The sequence below is a fragment of the Cyprinus carpio genome, chromosome A16, assembly GCF_018340385.1.
Source record: "Cyprinus carpio isolate SPL01 chromosome A16, ASM1834038v1, whole genome shotgun sequence".
NCBI classification, from domain to species: Eukaryota; Metazoa; Chordata; class Actinopteri; order Cypriniformes; family Cyprinidae; genus Cyprinus; species Cyprinus carpio.
The window spans coordinates 7,635,417-7,654,142 of NC_056587.1; the positions used below are offsets into that span (position 1 = coordinate 7,635,417).

Sequence of the window (18,726 nt, forward strand, 5' to 3'; positions counted from 1 at the left end):
TGGAGAATGTGAGAGAAATTAATAAGAAATGAAGAGAAAAACAGAAAAGAACGGGGGTGGGGTGGGGGGGTGAGACTGCAAATGAATTAAAATGAAAAATTGTTTTCATTCAGGAAACATTTATTTATGTGTCTGCATTGGCCCGAACTATGCTTTTGCTAGCTTTCAGTTTTTTGTGTGTATTGCATGGGGGGTGTGTGTATTGCACTGCAGTGTTGGATGTGACTGTGTTTTTATTGGATAATATGAGGCTTATTGAGTCTGTATCAGCTTTTTACACTTTCTGAAATTGACCCTCAAAGTGTGTGTGCTTTGACCTTCATGCTAGGTTAGTATTTTTGTAATGCTGTTTGTGACTTATTGACATCATCATAGATAAGTACAGAATACCTAGAAGGAACCTTGTATTTGCAGCATGTAAAATTCATGTGTATTGTTGAATGGCAGCACTGTATTGGTTTGTGGTTGCCTGCTGCTCTGTGACGCACATGAACAAATATTGTTTGACCGAGAGCAGAAAAGACTGTAAATGTCTCTGTGTGTGCATGGGGGTGTCCTTAGCTCCTTGGGGATCTATTTGGGACTTGGCAGTTATGGAGAGTGTTTTTTTTTTTTCTTTAAGATGAGACATGATAAATAACATAAACTTAATAATACACAAATAAATACTGTATGTGATACACCTTGAGTTAGATAATCTGGATACATAAACTATTAATAATCAAACACCTAATCTGCCTTTGAACTTAATTTTTATGTTTGGGCTCATGATCACTGCACTATATCACACAACACTGATGCGCTCCTCATTGAGTCTAATACATCCACTCAGTATGTATAATGTAGTTTGGAAGAACACCATCTAACATGGGACTCCATGAGGACCTGATGTGTGCACCTCCCTACTCTTTTCATTTTCATTGGGCATGTGTTTCCATTTACCTGAGGAACATCAGAGCATGTTGAAGAAGTAATATGTGCATATTGCTACCTCATGGTGTGACCACTTAAAGTCATAAATGATGTCCTCTTGCGTGACAATATGCACACTCATATGCACTCATCCACACTGCACCCGTGAAAAACAAGTAAAGCTATTTTATATTAAAGGATAGTTTAGTGTTTACTCATCCCCATGTTGTTGCATTCATGTATTATTTATTGTGTATTTTAAGCAGTAAGTCTTCCAAACAGGTAAAATGTGATATATACAGTCAAGTTCCAAAAAAAGTGCCATAAAAATAGTCCATGATTAAGTCACTATATTTAAAGTCTACTGAAGCCATATGTATATGTCAGTGTTCACTTATGGGGAAGATTATCAGTGGATAATGTCTTAAATTTGGGTCAATTTTACATCACAAATTATTGTATGGTTTGGAATATAGCGCATTAGTTATATGGACAACTCTTGTGATAATTCATATTGTTTTTTGGAGCTTGGCTGAATAAATCAATCTCTCATTGTAAGTAGAAGAGAGGCTTGAACATTTTGCCAAACATAATATTTTGCGTTTCACAAAAGAAAGGAAATAATATGGGGTCAGAATGACTTAAGTAAAGGTGAGTAAATGATCAAAAATGTTAATTCACAAGAAGAATTACTCCTTTAAATTTAGGCTCCTTATGCTCATCCTTGTTCTATAATATAGGCAGCACTGATAGATTCATTTAATAGTATTTAACATGAAGAAGTCTTTTGGGGAATGTTCTAAGCCTCATAGTTTAATGACAATTTTCAAGTTCAGCTGGGGGAGTCCGTCTGGGGTCCTGAACTCGGACCCGCTCTCCGTTGTTCTCCCTCAAGAGGGTCTGAATGACTGACCATGTGATAAACTTCAAACATATGCTAGTATCCAGCAAATCCAAACAGTGGAAAATATTGCCATGAGGGAGGGCAGCAAATCCATAAGATGTCAGTTTATATTGGTAGTCACCAAGAGCTGGTAGTTGAGGTTTCCAACAATAACCACTGTGACTGTGTTGGAGAGAACCTTTTCATTTTGAAAAAAGGCAGCAGAAAGCTGTTGAAGACAGACTTCAGAGGTACGTATGGGGGGAAATAGTTTTCTTTTTTTTTCACTGCATCGTTTTGTGTTACCTGTGTGCTTCATAAATCCAACACATGTTCCTGTTCCTGGAATCCTGAGTGTCTTTCCATCCTCACACTCCCCTCCTCTTCCTCTGTCAGTGCTGCAGTGTTTGTACCAGGGGCAGGTGCCCCTCCCTTGGGCAGGGAGCTCAGGAAAGTCTCCTGCTGTGCAGACGGGACTAGGCTGAAGTTTAGGCCAAGCTCCTGCTGAGAGGGAATAAGAAGCTCCCTTTTTCTAAGACACATAGACCCAAATTCAAAATTCCCATCTGTTTTTTTCTCTCGCTCTCATCACATCGCCCTTACTTTCCCCTTTCCCCCTCTTTATGAGCAGTCAAAGAATATGCAATTACCCCAAAATATATGCTCGTCATTGCAAACAAATTATCAAACCAATTTTTGGGCTTTAGAAGCTCCTAAACTTTACAAATGTTTCAAACCAGTGCTTAGAGCTGACCACGTCATGTGATTTCAGCAAACAAGGCTTCCTTCAGCTGAGATCAGTGAACCTATGAATGAATCTGTATAAAATGTACATTTGTAACTGATCCTGAGTCACTTTTATAATTAAAGTAGATAAAAAAGTTGTAGAACATGTTATTAACACATGTGTTTTTGCTTGATGCATTTACAAGGCTTTAAGATGTTCCCTAGAGTGGGGAATTTTGAAAGCTTCGCAAAAGAGAATCTTTTTGAGAAGCAACTGGTTTGATTTAAATCCAGACTTCAAAAAAGCACAAGCATTTTTCTAGTAAAATATTTCAGAGAAAAGTTTGTGAGGTGTTAATTTATAAAAAAAAATAATTGTAAAATTTCTAATACTCCTGCATGATGTGGCCAAAATGGCCAGTGACAAGCAATTTACTTAAACGCAATGGGGCTTGGCATAACACAATACAGCCAAACAGAACTGTTGTCTTGTACTGCAACACTTACCTTATACAGTCCAAATCAACCCAGTCTAATGAGAAAACATATAGTAAGTATTTTCTGAGGTGACAATTGCATTTCAATCTGTACAACGTGGTTTGTAAGAAAACAAGGTCAGCCCTTAAACTGAACTGATGGTGCGGAAGCAGATCGTCCAAAAACATGTCAAAATCAAACGACTTAGTGACCAATTCAACAATGCGTAAAATAGTTACATAGTGCCATGAGATTCTGTTGATCCAAATACTTTTGGGGCCACTGGTCAAGTTGTTGTGCATGATAAAAACTAAATGAAATCAGTTTTTGTAATATTTATCTGAGCTTGCAAAGACTCTTGAAGCAAGAAAAAAAACCACAATGACTTGCTCAAAGGTGCTGATCATCGGCTTTAATACCGTAACTTATGTTCACACACATACACCAGAACGTTTATGTCAGCACGTTGCAAATCTTGCAGATGTGACTGAAAACCTGTCTAACACAGCCAGCAAACAGAAGAGGCCAGCAATACAAGTGTCCCTCTGTAGACCGTGGGGCTGTGGTGCCATAAAGCACCCGTCTCCTGCCTCAATCCCTGTCTTCACACGTCGATGTCAGCCGCCAAGATCAGGCGAAACCCAGGCTTGCATACTTTGGAGGCCGGAGGTTATTCAAATGAACATCAGAGCCAATGTTCACACTCTGGTTCTGACCAGCAAAACTGTTAAAATGCCATGTCTGCACCTCTCGCCATACCTCGTTCTCAGCTAATCACTCTGTTCTTATGCCTGGAACTGCACACCTCAGATAAAGTCTGAGACAACTAGTAAAAATGCTTATATTTTGCATTTTTCTAATTTAACACATTGGGTTTTACTACAAATTCAATTTATCAGCATATTAATTAATGTTGGTTAAAATTGTACATACATGAAATCAAGAATATGATTTGTTCTGTACAAATAAGGTCGCATATTTAAAATAACACAATATTTGCTAACGTTTGATTAGGGACCAAGAAAAATCTTTCATTTTATATCATTATTGCACACTTTATATTATTTTAAAACTTTGCTTAGACAAAAATTTTCAGTCATACTTCACTTATGGACACTGCAAATAACAATGATCGGTTGAAGAACAGTAATGCTTGGGCTTTTGTAGAGATCTTGCACCTCCTTGTGGTCTGATGTAAATGACAGCACCTGAAAATTTAATTCCTGCTTCATGATGTCCACACTGAAGGATGATGAATCTGGGAGTGCACACACATAGTTATGAATGCTCTCAAAAGAGAATTATGTTAAGAGAGAGCCTTACAGTTAATTGATAAAACATTCATTTACAATATTTAACCCATCATCTCAACCAATAAGGATCTTCTGGAACAGTATTTTGCTCAATAGCAAGGTCAATTCAATGCCACATAATATTCACAGAAGTATAATTGTAAGAGAAAAGTTTTGCAAACGGAAATTAAAGTGTTGAGGAATAAAAAGTGCTTTTTCAAACAAACATAAAAAATTGCAAAAGAAAATGAAGTATTGCGAGAAAAAAAAGTTTTGCAAACAAAAATTTAAAAAATTGTAGGCTATGTAACTTCCAGGGAGGCGTGTCCAGGCCTGTTGTTCATGCCCCAGTCCCTAGACTCCACCCCTTATGTCAAAACAAAGCCAATCTTTTTTTTTTTTGTTTGTTTGTTTTTTTGTTTGCAGAACTTCTTTTTTCTCTCAATACTTAATTTTTGTTTGCAAAACTCTATTTTCTTTTGCAATTCTTCAATTCTTACATGGTATTAAATTGACTCCATAGGTCTGATTTATTAAAATCCACAAATCAATTCTTTCGAAGCCATATTTATGTGCATGTTGCTATTTATCGCATTAAAGTTGTATCAAACAGGCCTGTTTAATTCCATGTGTCTCAATTTCATGCAGCAATAATTGGCTAATTCAGTTCTCAGTAGGGCTGTGAATCTTTGGGTAGACAGCGGATCGATTCAATACACAATTCATAGGTTTTTCGATTCGATTCAAGAACGATTTTTGCAAATTCAGAACGATTCGATTCACAATTAAATTTGATTCGATTAACTATTCGATTCTGCATTCTTAAGTGCATTCACAGGATTATTTAAATGCTTCCCCTAAATTCTTTAAAAGCTTAGTCAGGTGGCAAATTAACAGCCTTTATGGTTACAGAACCATAGGTTAGAGAAGAAAAAAAATACTTTTGTCCATTGTTGGATAAAACTAGATGCTAGTTTAATGATGCTATCGCTATGGCATGACATGGCATAAGTAGAAATGTATGTGAGCCAAGATTTTAAAAAAGAACTTTAAAAGTATTATAGGCTAATGTTTTGTCACACCAGGGGCATAGCCATCATTTCAGAAGTGACAGAAATGTCAAATACAATAATTTTAAGTATGTATGTATTAATATTATTATTATTATTTTATATATATATAAGGAATAAGGAATTATTTTCTTATCTTTTATTTGCTATAAGAAATCAAATACACTGCTGGACAATAATCAATCATTTGTAATTTATCATTTTTTTCGAATGGCAATTTTATGAATGTTTTATATACTTCAAACAATTATTTCACTTTTCTGCACAGAATAAAGTAGAAAATATACTTTATAGTTTCTGTACTGTAATAAATGATATGTCAATTAGCACTGCAACAATCATAAATTTAATTTATATATTGTGTTTATTGTCTTAACGTTTCATCAGTTCATTCTGCTTTTTATACAGATTAGCTGCAGACATAGCCTGGTATATCTTAAGTTCTTTGAGCGCCAGATCACTTCTCTTTCAGTGCGAAAACTTCATCTAATTTACATAAAACAAAATGCTATATTTAACTTTTCCTCTCCATCAGCTAATGATGATCCTTTAAGAAAACGCGCCCGATGTCTGTTTGCTATAGAAAAAATGCTACTTTCATGCATCTAATTATCAGGCCCCCAAAAGCCAAGGACCCCCTGAAGCACTTTTCATCTGCAAGATGCACATTCAAACTGTTGCTTTTTACAGTGTTTATTACCACGGCAACCATCCGTCTGCATGCCCGAGTTGAACACACTTCTCTGTATCTTGAAATTAAATGAAATTAAAATATCATGCATCTGAAGCTGTAATTAAATATTGAGCAACAATGCTTATTGTGTGTTTATTGTTTTAAATGCTGCTTACTTGTTTATAAGAACCTAAGCAGGCATGTGCAGACATAAAAAGACATCAAAAGGGGCTTGAGCACCTGCCCTTTTTGCTCTCTGAGCAACATGAGGCTGTTTTGTTCTTGAATGAATCAAACGTTTAAATGATTCGGTTCAGTCGCACTGACTCATTTATTAACAGTACCTTGCTGCCACCTACCGGCGGTTTTAATTTCATATTTAAAGTATCTTTATATATATATATATATATATATATAAAATTTAAAATATCAGATGATGCACACATTTAGAAAAATGCCCATAAAAGATTAAAAAAAAAAAAAAAAAAAAAAATATCTTTAAACTTATTTACGGGCCCAACCTCATTTTCTTTCATAGGGCCCAAAATTCAAGTAGGAGAGCTCCCTGATAAAAGGTACTGTTCTTAAATTAAAGCGCATGTGAAACCGCATAAAGCAAATACTCTGTAGCAGATTTCAAATCTAAGGAGCAACACCAGTGTAATGGCTTTGGGCTTAAATATTTAGTTTTGGTTACACTAATTTACGGGGCACCAGCCAAGGATTTCACCTTGACAGTAAAGAACAATCATGTACGATTGTTGAATAAATAAGAATTACATAAATTGGAGGAAGTTGTAGTAGGATAAATCTGAAGGAATTTGGAGATAGGCCTATTGGTAATTTGTAGATCCTTCTACTGAATTATCAACACAAGGAAGACACAACTGTAATAAAATAGGTTTTATTAACAAACGGATGGACAAGAGTAACTAACAACTACTAAATGGGTACAATGAATGGATAAAGTGCAAAAGAGAGAGAGGTAGGTGCAAGTGACTGAGTTGGATGTTACTGTAGACGTTATCTTATGGAAACTGTAGTTTCCTGGAATTAATGAGGTAAACCTTATTCTAGATTCAACAAATAAATTGAGAGCTTGTTTGCTAACTGACATCAGTTATATAAAATCTAATGCAAATTAGATAATCATAAACTGACAACTAATACGTCTGGGCCACAACATCATCCACTTGTTGAACTGGACAATGCTGCAGTGGTAAGTAATAAATCAGATCCATTTGAAGGCACGGAGAAGGTCCTTGGTCTGGAAACATGCAAACAGAGGAGCCTTGAAGGTATAAAATATCCAGAAAACCTGGAACATGCAGGAAAAGGATCTTTGACGAGACAATTCTGAAGTTGTGGGAGAATATCCTAGTAGTTTGGAACTCGCAAATGGAGGACCACTGAAGAGAAGGCTCTGAAGTTGTTGCAGAAAATGGGGGACACTAAGTTTGTGGTCATTGTTGCTGTGGCAGTTTCCAAAACTCCCCAAATTTTCTTGCAGCTTAGCACATCTTGGCTTACCACATTTTTCTTAGCGCACACAGTAGATCAACAACAGCTTAGCACACTTCTTTGTGTTGAAGAGAACCTTTTATCTTTCCTGAGGGATTTTCAACTTGGCACCTTTCAGTTCCAGTGTTTTGATTGGCCGATGCTGTCGGAGGTGGCCATGGTATGGCCCCTCTGACATTAGGTCTATCTGCATAGCTTAAAGTCCAAGTTTAGAACAATATCTTTAAAGATTTTCCTATGCATAATTCACTTTCCAAACCAATTCCAGATTAACCACATTGTGCTGAAAATATGAAGACCAAACATTAATGGGTAATACTGAACATTGACCCATGCATTCATATATACAGTATAAATTAATAGGTAAGGTTGCCTTCATTGTTGTATCACACAGCACTCATTAAATATATACAGTTCTACAAATGGATTCGTGGCTTAACATCTGCCCTGTTTTGACATTATTATGATGAAGTTGAGTGAAAATTAGAGTCTGATTTCAAAGGATTTTGAAAATGCCTCACTTCCTGCTGCCATTTGGTGGCGCTATAACTTTGACTCCTAATAGTCAAATCTATGTGATGGGCCTCATACAACGAACAAACTATAAACAGACAATGTATGCAAAAGTTAATACACACTTCCCGTTTCTCATCCTTCTGCTCATTTATCGCCATAGTTAATAGACACTTCCTGTTTCTCATTTCTCAACATAATTTTATCACCCCACCACAGCCAAACCTATTGAGATATCAAAAATCCCTTCACAATTTTGCATCCCTAATGTCTCAAGATCATGTTGACTGAGTTTGTGGTGATCAGATGAAAACCCTAGGAGGAGTATCTTAAATTCCATAGCATGCACTTTTCACTAAACCCTGAATAGCCAAGTTGTTCAGGGTGGAGATCTATGGGTGTATGAATTTTGGTGACTGTAGGTAAAACAGAGTGTGCTACAGAGGCCTTTAAAATGGCTCTATAAAACAAAGGGGCATGGACAGACCCCTTGCCCCCCCCATGTGAATCCCTACCCAGTCCTGATAGCTGCAGATTCCAACCTGTGTGCAAAGTTTCAAGATTTTTTGAGAATGTTAAGGGCCTGAAAGCCCCCAAAACCTTGAAAAAAAGCATAGTGGCTTGGACCCCAATAATCCTTAGAAAAACAATAGAGCCCTGCGCCTTCTCTGGGCTTGTGCCCTAATAAAGTACATTCATTTCATTAATTGACCCTTTAATAATAGCGGAGCTACTGCGAAACATATCTTACTCAATTTAGTGATGAGAATTTGGTTAAGCATTCAATTCATAATTTAATTCCTGAGCACATAGCTTTTAATATCATAATTGTTGACACTCAAGTCCTAAACATGAACAAAGATTTGTTTTTATTATTTTTTGTTATACATTAAGAAACTATATCATAATAGTATATCTAAGGCTTAAGATCAATTAAATGTGCCTGGATCAACGTAGGCATAGGCCAGGAAATCCCCTAGTTTGTTTCCTTTATCATCATAATGAAACATTCGAAAGCACTGGTCACAAAACAGGCAGGGGTCCGTAGGGGCAAAAGCATCACTGGTTGTTATCCATCTGCCATGCAAAGATAAAACAAATTCCTTTCAATATACAAAATATTACTTTAATAGTACTAAATTATTGAACTGGTTAGTGTTTTATAAATTTAAACCGAGAAAATAATTCCTAACTTTCTAATGGGTTTTTATAATAGCAGTTTTTGATGTTAGAGAGTAAAATAAGGTCCGATATTGATAACAAATCTTGATGAGACTTTTTCATCTGTAACGTATTGTTAAAAATGTCAATTCTGAAGCACTTGTGTGCTTTAAAAAAAAAAGTTACATAAGTACTACAACAGATTTGTCATGCACACAAAAACCAATTTCTAGAAACTATTTAAAAAGCACCAAAAAAAAAAAAAAAAAAGTTTAGAAATTCACATTTGAGGTACAACTGTGTGTTGTTAAAATAACAGACATTTGAACATGAAAGTCTCTTCAAATAATGTTAACCACAGAATTAGTAATAAATTCAAAACTGCTGTTGTAAAAACCCAAACAAAAATATCAAAAGGAAACAGCAATTTAGCATTTTCGGCTGAACAGCTCTATAAGCTTACTGTTTACCTGCTGATGTAGAGATGACACACAGAACACTTCCGAGTCACGACTCTATGCTTATGAGTGATGAGTGGGTAGAGCTTCATGTCCAAACAGTCATCCTGATGGACAAGTCTAACACCATAGAAACAAATCAAACATCATGACTATGACTTTTTATTTTTATCGGTTACTGTGTAACACCAACCTCCAATTTTTTTGTAAGTAGAATTTTAGAAACATTTTTAGAAGCTTTAAAAAGAAATGTGTATGAAGTCTTGGAAAAATGAGCATGAAATGAGGAAGGGCTGACCTGACATCAGTGAGGATAACCACATGCTCACAATCACCCTGGTGAGTGTATAAATATGGAAACCCAACTTTCATCTTCAGGTCATAGAAAGACGTGTCCTCCATCTTTGCGGTCTTGAATTCTGGGAAGTCTCTGGTTCTGGTCCACTCCCGTGTTGTCTTCAGCAAATACACAAATTAGGTAAATTATTTCTTTAAATTGTCAAAGAGATAGTGAAAACAACTGCTTACTGGGCGATAACACTCCCAAGTATTCTAAAGCCATACAATCCCCTTGTGATGAATGGACCAAATGTATTTTATTTTATTTTATTTAACAGTTTTAACATTTGAACCTTGTGCTAAAATGCTTTTTTTCTTTTTCAAATCAATCTAAACTTCAAACCTTATAATGACAAAGCAAAAAAAAAAAAAAGATTTGATTAATAACATTAAAAACAGAAAGCTGAAACATTGCATTGGCACAAGTATTAAAACATGTAGTTCAGTACATAGTTGTAGAACCTAAAATCTATGGCAGCTTATATAGCCTTAAGTCTTTTTGGGTATGATGAGACAAGCAATCTGACTTGGAATCCCTGAATGCATCAGATGTTTTGAATACTTCCTCAAATCTGTGCCTGAACACAATTCCGTCTCTGAAATCTGCAGGCAGTTCCTCTGACCTTGTGGCTTGGTTTTCGCTTTGATATGCATCTTTAGCTGTTAGACCATATGTAGACATGTCAAGATGATTTCATTTATCACAGGTGGACTTCAAAGTGTAAAAACATTTTCAAAGGTGATCCAGAGTAATGGGATGCAACCAAGTTAAGTGTCATAACAAAGGTTCTGAATATGCACATCATGTGATATTTTAGTTTTCTTCTTTTTAACAAATCTGTTTTTGCCTTGTACTGATGGAAGTGATGGAGTGTAGATTAATGTGTCATTATGCAAACAGCTGTCATTATTATCGCGAACGATTTCATAATTATGCAATAAAATTGTCTGCGATTTTTTTTTTTTTTTGCGTAACTTGTCAGTGAACAACGGCTCTGTGTAGTAAATGCTGCTCTATCTGAAAAGACGTGATTATGATTTATAGCTGATTACAGAACCGGCTTTACTAACGAAATGCACATGACAATCGCATTCGATTAATTGTGCATCCCTAGTACCCACTGTACGCGATCCAGCTGCCCCTCCAAAAGTAGTAAGCCCCACACTTTAGATTTCTAATGATTATTTGAAAATTGCCTCTTCCACAGAACAGAGGGGCGGGGTGAGCAGAGCTCATTAGCATTTAAAGAGACATGCACCAAAACGGGTCGCTGTGAACAGAGCTGTTTTTGACAATGTAAAAATGGTGTTGTTTTACACAACCACTGAGGAATTTTAACCAAAGTATGTTGCAGACATTTTATGAAGACCCTAACGAATCATACCAATTAGTGGAAAAGGGGCTTTAAACATTAGTATTTAATTTAGTATTAAACTACATTCAAGGTCTTACTTGCTGATGTCTTGGCATTCCGGGAACCGTGTGTCATTGAAGAACGTTCCATTGAAGAAAAAGAAAGCAGACTTGTAATGATCCTAAAAAAAATACAAACACACTTTTCAGCTGTATGTTTGAAGTCTATGCCCATGTCAGTTTAGCCCTGCTCTAATGCAGTTTATATGGAGTGTTTTTATGCCATCCTGTGTATGTGTTTGTTTCTAACCTTGCTGATGAACTGTGGTACCATATCCGGAGTGTTGCTGAACTCTCCAAACACCTGCAGGTCACTGACGCAGCAGATGGCATCTCTAAGATCACTCAGCTTTTGAGAGCCCAACACATGCAGAGTCTGATATGCCCTCACAAACTTAAACTGGCACAATTAAAATAAACATTCAGTCAATGGAGAAACTTACATAGACTACTGCTATATGAAGTTACATGCAGGACATACCCGCTGAAACAGAATGGGATACATAATATTAAAGGTCAATATGATTTCTCCTTCAGGAATCAGGTCTCTGAGGTTATCAGGCTTCTTACCCACAGACATCATCTCCTGCATAAAAAAAGCATTGAGAGTATAATTTTCATATTTAGATGATGTGTGTGCGTTACTCAAAATGAACATACCATTTCATTGGCATAGACTTCATGTCTGTCAGCAGTGTCTCTGGTGAGAGTTTCTTTATAATCTTGTCTTCTCTTGCGTAATCTGAAAAGGCAGCATATTTGTACATATGTCATTAGATATTTCTACATTGCAAATTTCCAACAAGTTTAATCAAATCATATTCAGTGCTTGAATGAAAGACTTTAACCTACTTTAGAGTGGATAAATGAAGATCTGATGGTACGTTGTCTGTGTCTTCATGTCGACTTCTCAGAGAATCAACACTTAAAAGACAACATATGTCATGAAATAAGTAATACAGAAATAAAAAAGAAAAAAAAGAAAAAAGTATATATTTTATATGTTATGATTCTTTTGAGTTCCTCCAGTGTCTTTGGCTCAATCCCCATCTCTTCAATGAACTCCACGTCCTCTATCTCTGGAGCTGGCTCACCGTATGAATACACCTCCGGATTCAACACATCCAGCCACAAATCTCTAAACGCGCCGATATGAAACTCCTTAGAGTTTACATCTATAAACTCATACACAGGCACGTTTTCGTGTTGCTTTTCTTCGCATGTCAAAGTACTGGATTCAGCCATGACGAGCTGTGAAACAACATTGGCGCAAACGAAACGATGTTCTTCTTCTTCTTCTTCTTCTTCTTCTACTAGTGTTTAATGGCGGTTTGGCAGACCAACATAAATGGTGCATTTCCGCCACCTACTGATCTGGAGTGTGGAGTGTACTTGGCTTTGGAAAAAAAAAAAAAAAAAATAAATAAAAAAAAAAAAAAAAAAAAATTAAAAAAAAATTAAATTCTATTTACTATTCCTGTTTTATTTAGATATTTAAATAATAATTCATGAATTCTTGATTGTCTTATTCCATTTCCTAGTAATACTTTTATTGAAATTGTATCAACTCCCATCCTTCCTAACTCTTGACTTAACTGTTGTCTCTCCCTTTCATATGCAGCACATTCTAAAAGAATATGCTGCACTGTTTCTAACTCCCCGCAATTGTCACATTTTCCTGTATCATGCTTCCCTATTTTATAAAGACTATAATTTAATGCAGTGTGACCAATTCTTAACCTTGTAATAATGACATCTTTTTTCCTATTTCCATATCTTTTCCTCTCATTTCCAACCCGTTCCTGAATTTGATAAAGATGTCTTCCTTTAGAGTCATTATTCCATATCTTTTGCCATTTTTTACTAATTTCAATTGCTATTAACCTCTTGATTTCTGATTTACTTAATGATACCTTAATTTCTATTTGTGGATGCTTTAATGCTTTCTTTGCCAACTTATCTACCTCCTCATTACCATCCACACCCACATGTGCTGGCACCCAGAGGAAGAATACCAATACCCCTAACTGCCTTGCTCTAAATAAACCTTGCAAAACTTCAAATATTAAATCTTGTCGAGATTCCGATTTTCCACTCATAAGACTAGTGAGAGCAGCCATTGAATCCGTACATATCACAATTCTTGATGGTTGAACTTCTTCAATCCACTGTATTGCTAATATGATAGCTAGTAATTCAGTAGTAAATACTGACACATGATCCGATAATCTTTTTGCAATTTTAATATTAAATGTAGGAATGAATACTGCTGCTGCTGTTCTACAAGACTCTGGTTCCTTTGACCCATCTGTACATACCTGTAATACTGAATAATATTCTCGATTTACATACTGTTCAACTACTAACTTAGTTGGTATGCTTATTTGATTATTTATTTCTTTATGTATTTGTAAGTCAATTAATGGCATAGGATACATCCAAGGGGGAATTGCTGGTATAGGAACAGAAGGGGCTATTAAATATTCTTTCAATCCCAAGCTATTTGCCTCCTTCCCTACTACCCAACCAAAGCTTTCTATTTCTTTGTATTCATACTCCCAACATTCCTTCAAAAGTATTTTTACTGGATGACTTTCCAGATGTCCACATACACCAGACCAGTATCTCATCCTAAATTGAAGTCTGCGTTGTTCCAATGATAATTCTCCTAATTCAACTTGTAATGATACTACCGGAGAAGATCTAAATGCTCCACAACAAATTCGCAATGCCTGATTTTGTATTACTTGTATTTTTTTAAGTAAAGTTTTATTCGCAGAACTGTATACCATACTTCCATAGTCTATATTTGACCTGATCACTGCATAATAAATTCTTTTCAGTGACTGGCAACTTGCTCCCCAATCCGCACCTGACAAGCATCTTAAGACATTTATTCCTTTTTTTTTACACTTTTCTATCAATTTCTGAATATGAACTCCAAAGTTTAATTTATAATCCATCCACATACCCAGAAATCTCACTACATTGACTTGTTCCAGCTGATTACCATACATTTTAATATTTAACATAGGATTATTTTTCTTATTTGAAAAACAAATTACTTGTGTTTTTACCACAGAAAATCGAAAACCCCAACTATTTGACCATTTCTCCACCTCCTTCACTGCTTTTTGCATTTTATTCTCTACAAACAGCCTATTACGCCCCCTTTTCCACAATGCCCCGTCGTCTGCATACAATGATCTTCCTATTCCAGTCTCAATATTTCTAAATATATCATTAATCATTAAGTTGAAAAGAATAGGGCTGCTCACACTTCCCTGGGGAGTTCCATTCTCAATTGAGAGAATCCTAGAATATGCAGACCCTACTCTAACTTGAATCGTTCTTCCAAACAAAAAAAAACTTGAAATCCAGTTATACATTTTTCCCTCAATTCCCAAACTTTCCAATTTCATTAACAGCCCTTCTTTCCACAACATATCATAAGCCTTTTCAACATCGAAAAAGACTCCCACCAACATTTCTTTATTAACTTGAGCTTTTCGAATTTCCGCCTCCAAACTCAGAATTGAATCCATCGTATTTCGCCCTTTTCTAAATCCGCTTTGACATGCTGACAGCATACCTTTACTCTCCATTTCATACGTCAACCTATTCATAACCATCCGTTCCATAAGTTTGCATAAATTGGATGTCAATGCAATTGGTCTATAACTAACTGGCTGGGAATGGTCTTTTCCAGGTTTAGCGATTGGCACTATTACTCCATGTTTCCAACTCACAGGAATATTCCCTGAATCCCAAATTTTATTAAAAAGTCTTAAAATTATATTCAATGATCCATCTGACAATTGCTTAATCATCTCATAACAGATTTCATCCTTTCCTGGGGAAGTATGTTTAACCCCTACAAGTGCTCTCTTTAACTCATATAAAGTAAATGTTGAGTCTAACCTACTTCCTGACGGAATCTTCTTTTCATATATATATGCTCATTCTCTTTCACTTTCTGTTCCCTATACTTCTTCATATTATCTGTAATATTATCATTACTATGCATCTTTACAAATGCTTCCACTAACATCTCTGCTTTATCACTATCTTTTATCGTTATTTTCCCATGTCCTACTAAAACTGGAATATTAATATTTCTCTGAATCCCTCCCATCTTCCTAATCATGTTCCAAACATCATTTATTTCAATGTCTTCCCCTATTCTATTGCAATATTCTCTCCAGAACATTCTTTTTGCTATTCTTATTTTTCTCCTAACCATAGCCTGAGCTCTCTTAAAAGTAATGTAATCAGTAAACAATACAGATTTTCTGGCTCTTGTCTTCATTGCTTTATTTCTTTCCCTCACTGCCTTACTACATTTTTCATTCCACCACGGGACTGCTTTTCTTCTACTTATAGTTTTTTCGTTTTTCCTACTACTTCCTCTGCCGTATTTCTTAACACTTTAATTACTTTCATACTTAACTCTTCTATTTCTTCAATTTCTCCCATTTCGTTCATATTGTTATTACACAGTTCTTTAAAAAGCTCCCAATTAGCTCCCTTAAATTTCCATCTTGGCATTCTCTCCACCACAGTTTGTACAATATCCACACCAATTTGACACCATATTGGATAGTGATCACTTCCCATTGAACTTTGCTTGCTTACACTCCATTCACATTTTCTAGCTAGATCTTCTGAAACTAGAGTAATATCTAATGCTGAATTACGCCCATTACTCACATCTATTCTTGTTATACTTCCATTATTAATACATACTAACCGTCCCCAATCTAGCATTTCTTCCACTATTAACCCATTATAATCTGTTTTAACACTCCCCCATAATGTATTATGTGCGTTAAAATCACCACACCATACTACCTTCTGACTAGTATTACCTCTTATTTTTTCCATTGCATTCTTACATAGCTTTTCACATGGATTATAAAAATTAATTATTTTTATACTTTGATTCCCTTCCCATACTTCCATCATCAACGCCTCTTGATCCTCACTCACTTCTACATTCCTGTATCCCACCCCTTGTTTTATAAATATTGCTACCCCACCTCCATTACAGTTTTTCCTATCTTTCCTAATTAATTGATACCCTTGCAAAACAAAATTTAACTGAGGTTTTAAAAAACCATGTCTCCTGTATACATATAATATCTGGTCTTTTATCCAGATCAGAGATGAATTTTTTAAACTCTTGTCCATTAGCAATTAAGCTTCTCGCATTCCACTGGAATATTAAAAGCACCATTATGAACCACCACATCCTGCTTGCGTATTTGTTAACTGCATCTTTAATTTTTCACTAATCATTTCCACAGAAATCCCCTCAATCTCTAGATATTTTTCAGCTGCTTTTATTATTATTCTGATTCTTTCAGTCCGGCTTTCTGTTTGCGCAGAACAATTCACCACTTCAGCTATAAAGGTTACAAATGCCACATTATTCTTAATCCCAAAGTTCTCTTTAGTTTTTCCCTGAGCCGTTTCCATCTTTTGTTGAGGAATTCCTTTACCTTTATCCCCTGATTCCAAAGTATTTCCTACTTTCTTCACCGCCTCCGAATATGACAATCCTTCCTTTATTCTTAGATTTTGCACTTGAGCTGCATTTTTCCTCACCTCACATCCTCCATTCCCCGCACTATGCTCCCCTCCGCAATTACAACACTTGGGATCAACTCATTGCTCGCATTTGCCATATTCATGCTCTCCACCGCGCATCTCGCACACCTTTGTTTACCTCTGCATACAGCCGCTACATGTCCAAACTTTTGGCATTTGTAGCATCTTAGTGGAGGGGGTACGTAAAGCCTAACCGAGAAACTCATAAATCCTAAAAGACTTTACTTGGCAGCTTATCCTCATCAAACTGAATCATCACTGATAGACTATCTCCCCTTTCATTGTTTCTATTACATTTAAGTCTTTTCACGCCAATTACTGCGCCTCCCGTAAGACCTTTCTTAATCTTTTCCTCTGTTACATCAGTAGGGATCCCTGTAATTACTCCTTTAACCCATTTCTTTTCTTCTTGAACTGAACAATTCACACCCTGTCCCATGATCGTTTTAATTTCTAGAGCCTTTTTCTGTTGTCTACTGTCCTTACAATATATAATCAATCTACCATCCCTCAACTTCTTCACACTTTCAACCAGTCCTATTTTTTCCTTAATCACTTTAGATAATTTCAGTGGATTAATGACACTGAAAGATCCAGCATCTAATTTCAACAATACCTTAAACTCTTCTTTCCTTCCCCTTGTCACGTGTAATCCATTCTCACTTTCAGTTTCCGATTCATTTCTTCTATTTTTCTTCCTTTTCCGATTTCCTACTGTACTCCATTCACTATCTCCACCTTCCGCGCCAAAATTTTCATCCTCCATTTCCGGATCGCTACCGGATTCTACTCCACTTCCTACCATGCACACTCCAGTCACAGATCAGCTGTCTCCCTGCCGCCAATCTCAGCCCGCGGTTCCCTATTTTTTTCTACTCCTCAACGTTCAATGTCCATTCAGGTGTCAGGTCGCCACCTACGGTACTGAGCTGTACTGTACACTACTCCTGCTTTGCGCTAGGGTTTGTGGGAAATGTAGTTTTAACAGTCACTTTGGCCTGCAACGAGATGATGATAGCAGCATACACCAAGCAAATGAGATGGAGATGCTAACATATGAGATACGAATGCTAATTATATTCACATTATATGTTTTGAGTTAACATGCAATAATATGGTGGTGGGACGAAAAGAGTGTGTTTCTCTGGATAGCTAATGAACCCATACAGTTCAGCTCGTAAAAATTGAGTTACACTGACAAATAATTAAAAAGCTATTGTTTTACTAACTGTACTAATTAATATAAACTTTTAGACCTGTTAATGTTTTTGCTGCTGTCTGAGGATTTCCAGTGGCTCAAGTGGTTGCAGAAAATATTGATACTGAAGCTCTTGGGGTCATACACGAGCATTTTCTGGTAATTTAATGTCACCCGACCAAATCCGAAAAAAAGGGCTGCGTTCAGCCCTGACAAAACGGTGCAAAACGTTTTTTAAACAGAAACAGTGGTGTGTTGAACACCCTGTTCTGATGATGCAAGAGTTGTAGCCTAACTATGGCAGCTGAGAAGGTCATTATTGTGTTCTTTTTGAAGAATTTTCAGAGCCTGATGAAATCGGTATAAATATGTTTTATATTGCAAAATAAGCTCGATGTTACAGTCACTGCCCTTGCCGTCCAGAATAAAAGAGAACATCCCAATCGAGTAAAGGGATTTGCAATTACTCAATGATATTT

General features: G+C 36.1%; 1 protein-coding gene across 1 annotated transcript; it reads right to left on the reverse strand.

The window, feature by feature from the left end:
• Nucleotides 1-6,921: 6,921 nt before the first annotated feature.
• Nucleotides 6,922-17,895, reverse strand: snapc3 (small nuclear RNA activating complex, polypeptide 3). Its single transcript, XM_042772335.1, has 10 exons — nucleotides 17,666-17,895; nucleotides 12,451-12,835; nucleotides 12,292-12,380; nucleotides 12,100-12,181; nucleotides 11,921-12,025; nucleotides 11,690-11,839; nucleotides 11,479-11,561; nucleotides 9,985-10,143; nucleotides 9,699-9,806; nucleotides 6,922-9,144 (listed from the first exon to the last, which is right to left on the reverse strand). Exons 2-10 carry the CDS (start codon nucleotides 12,682-12,684, stop codon nucleotides 8,997-8,999), a joined length of 1,158 nt encoding a protein of 385 aa, XP_042628269.1. The 5' UTR covers nucleotides 12,685-12,835; nucleotides 17,666-17,895; the 3' UTR covers nucleotides 6,922-8,996.
• Nucleotides 17,896-18,726: the final 831 nt, after the last annotated feature.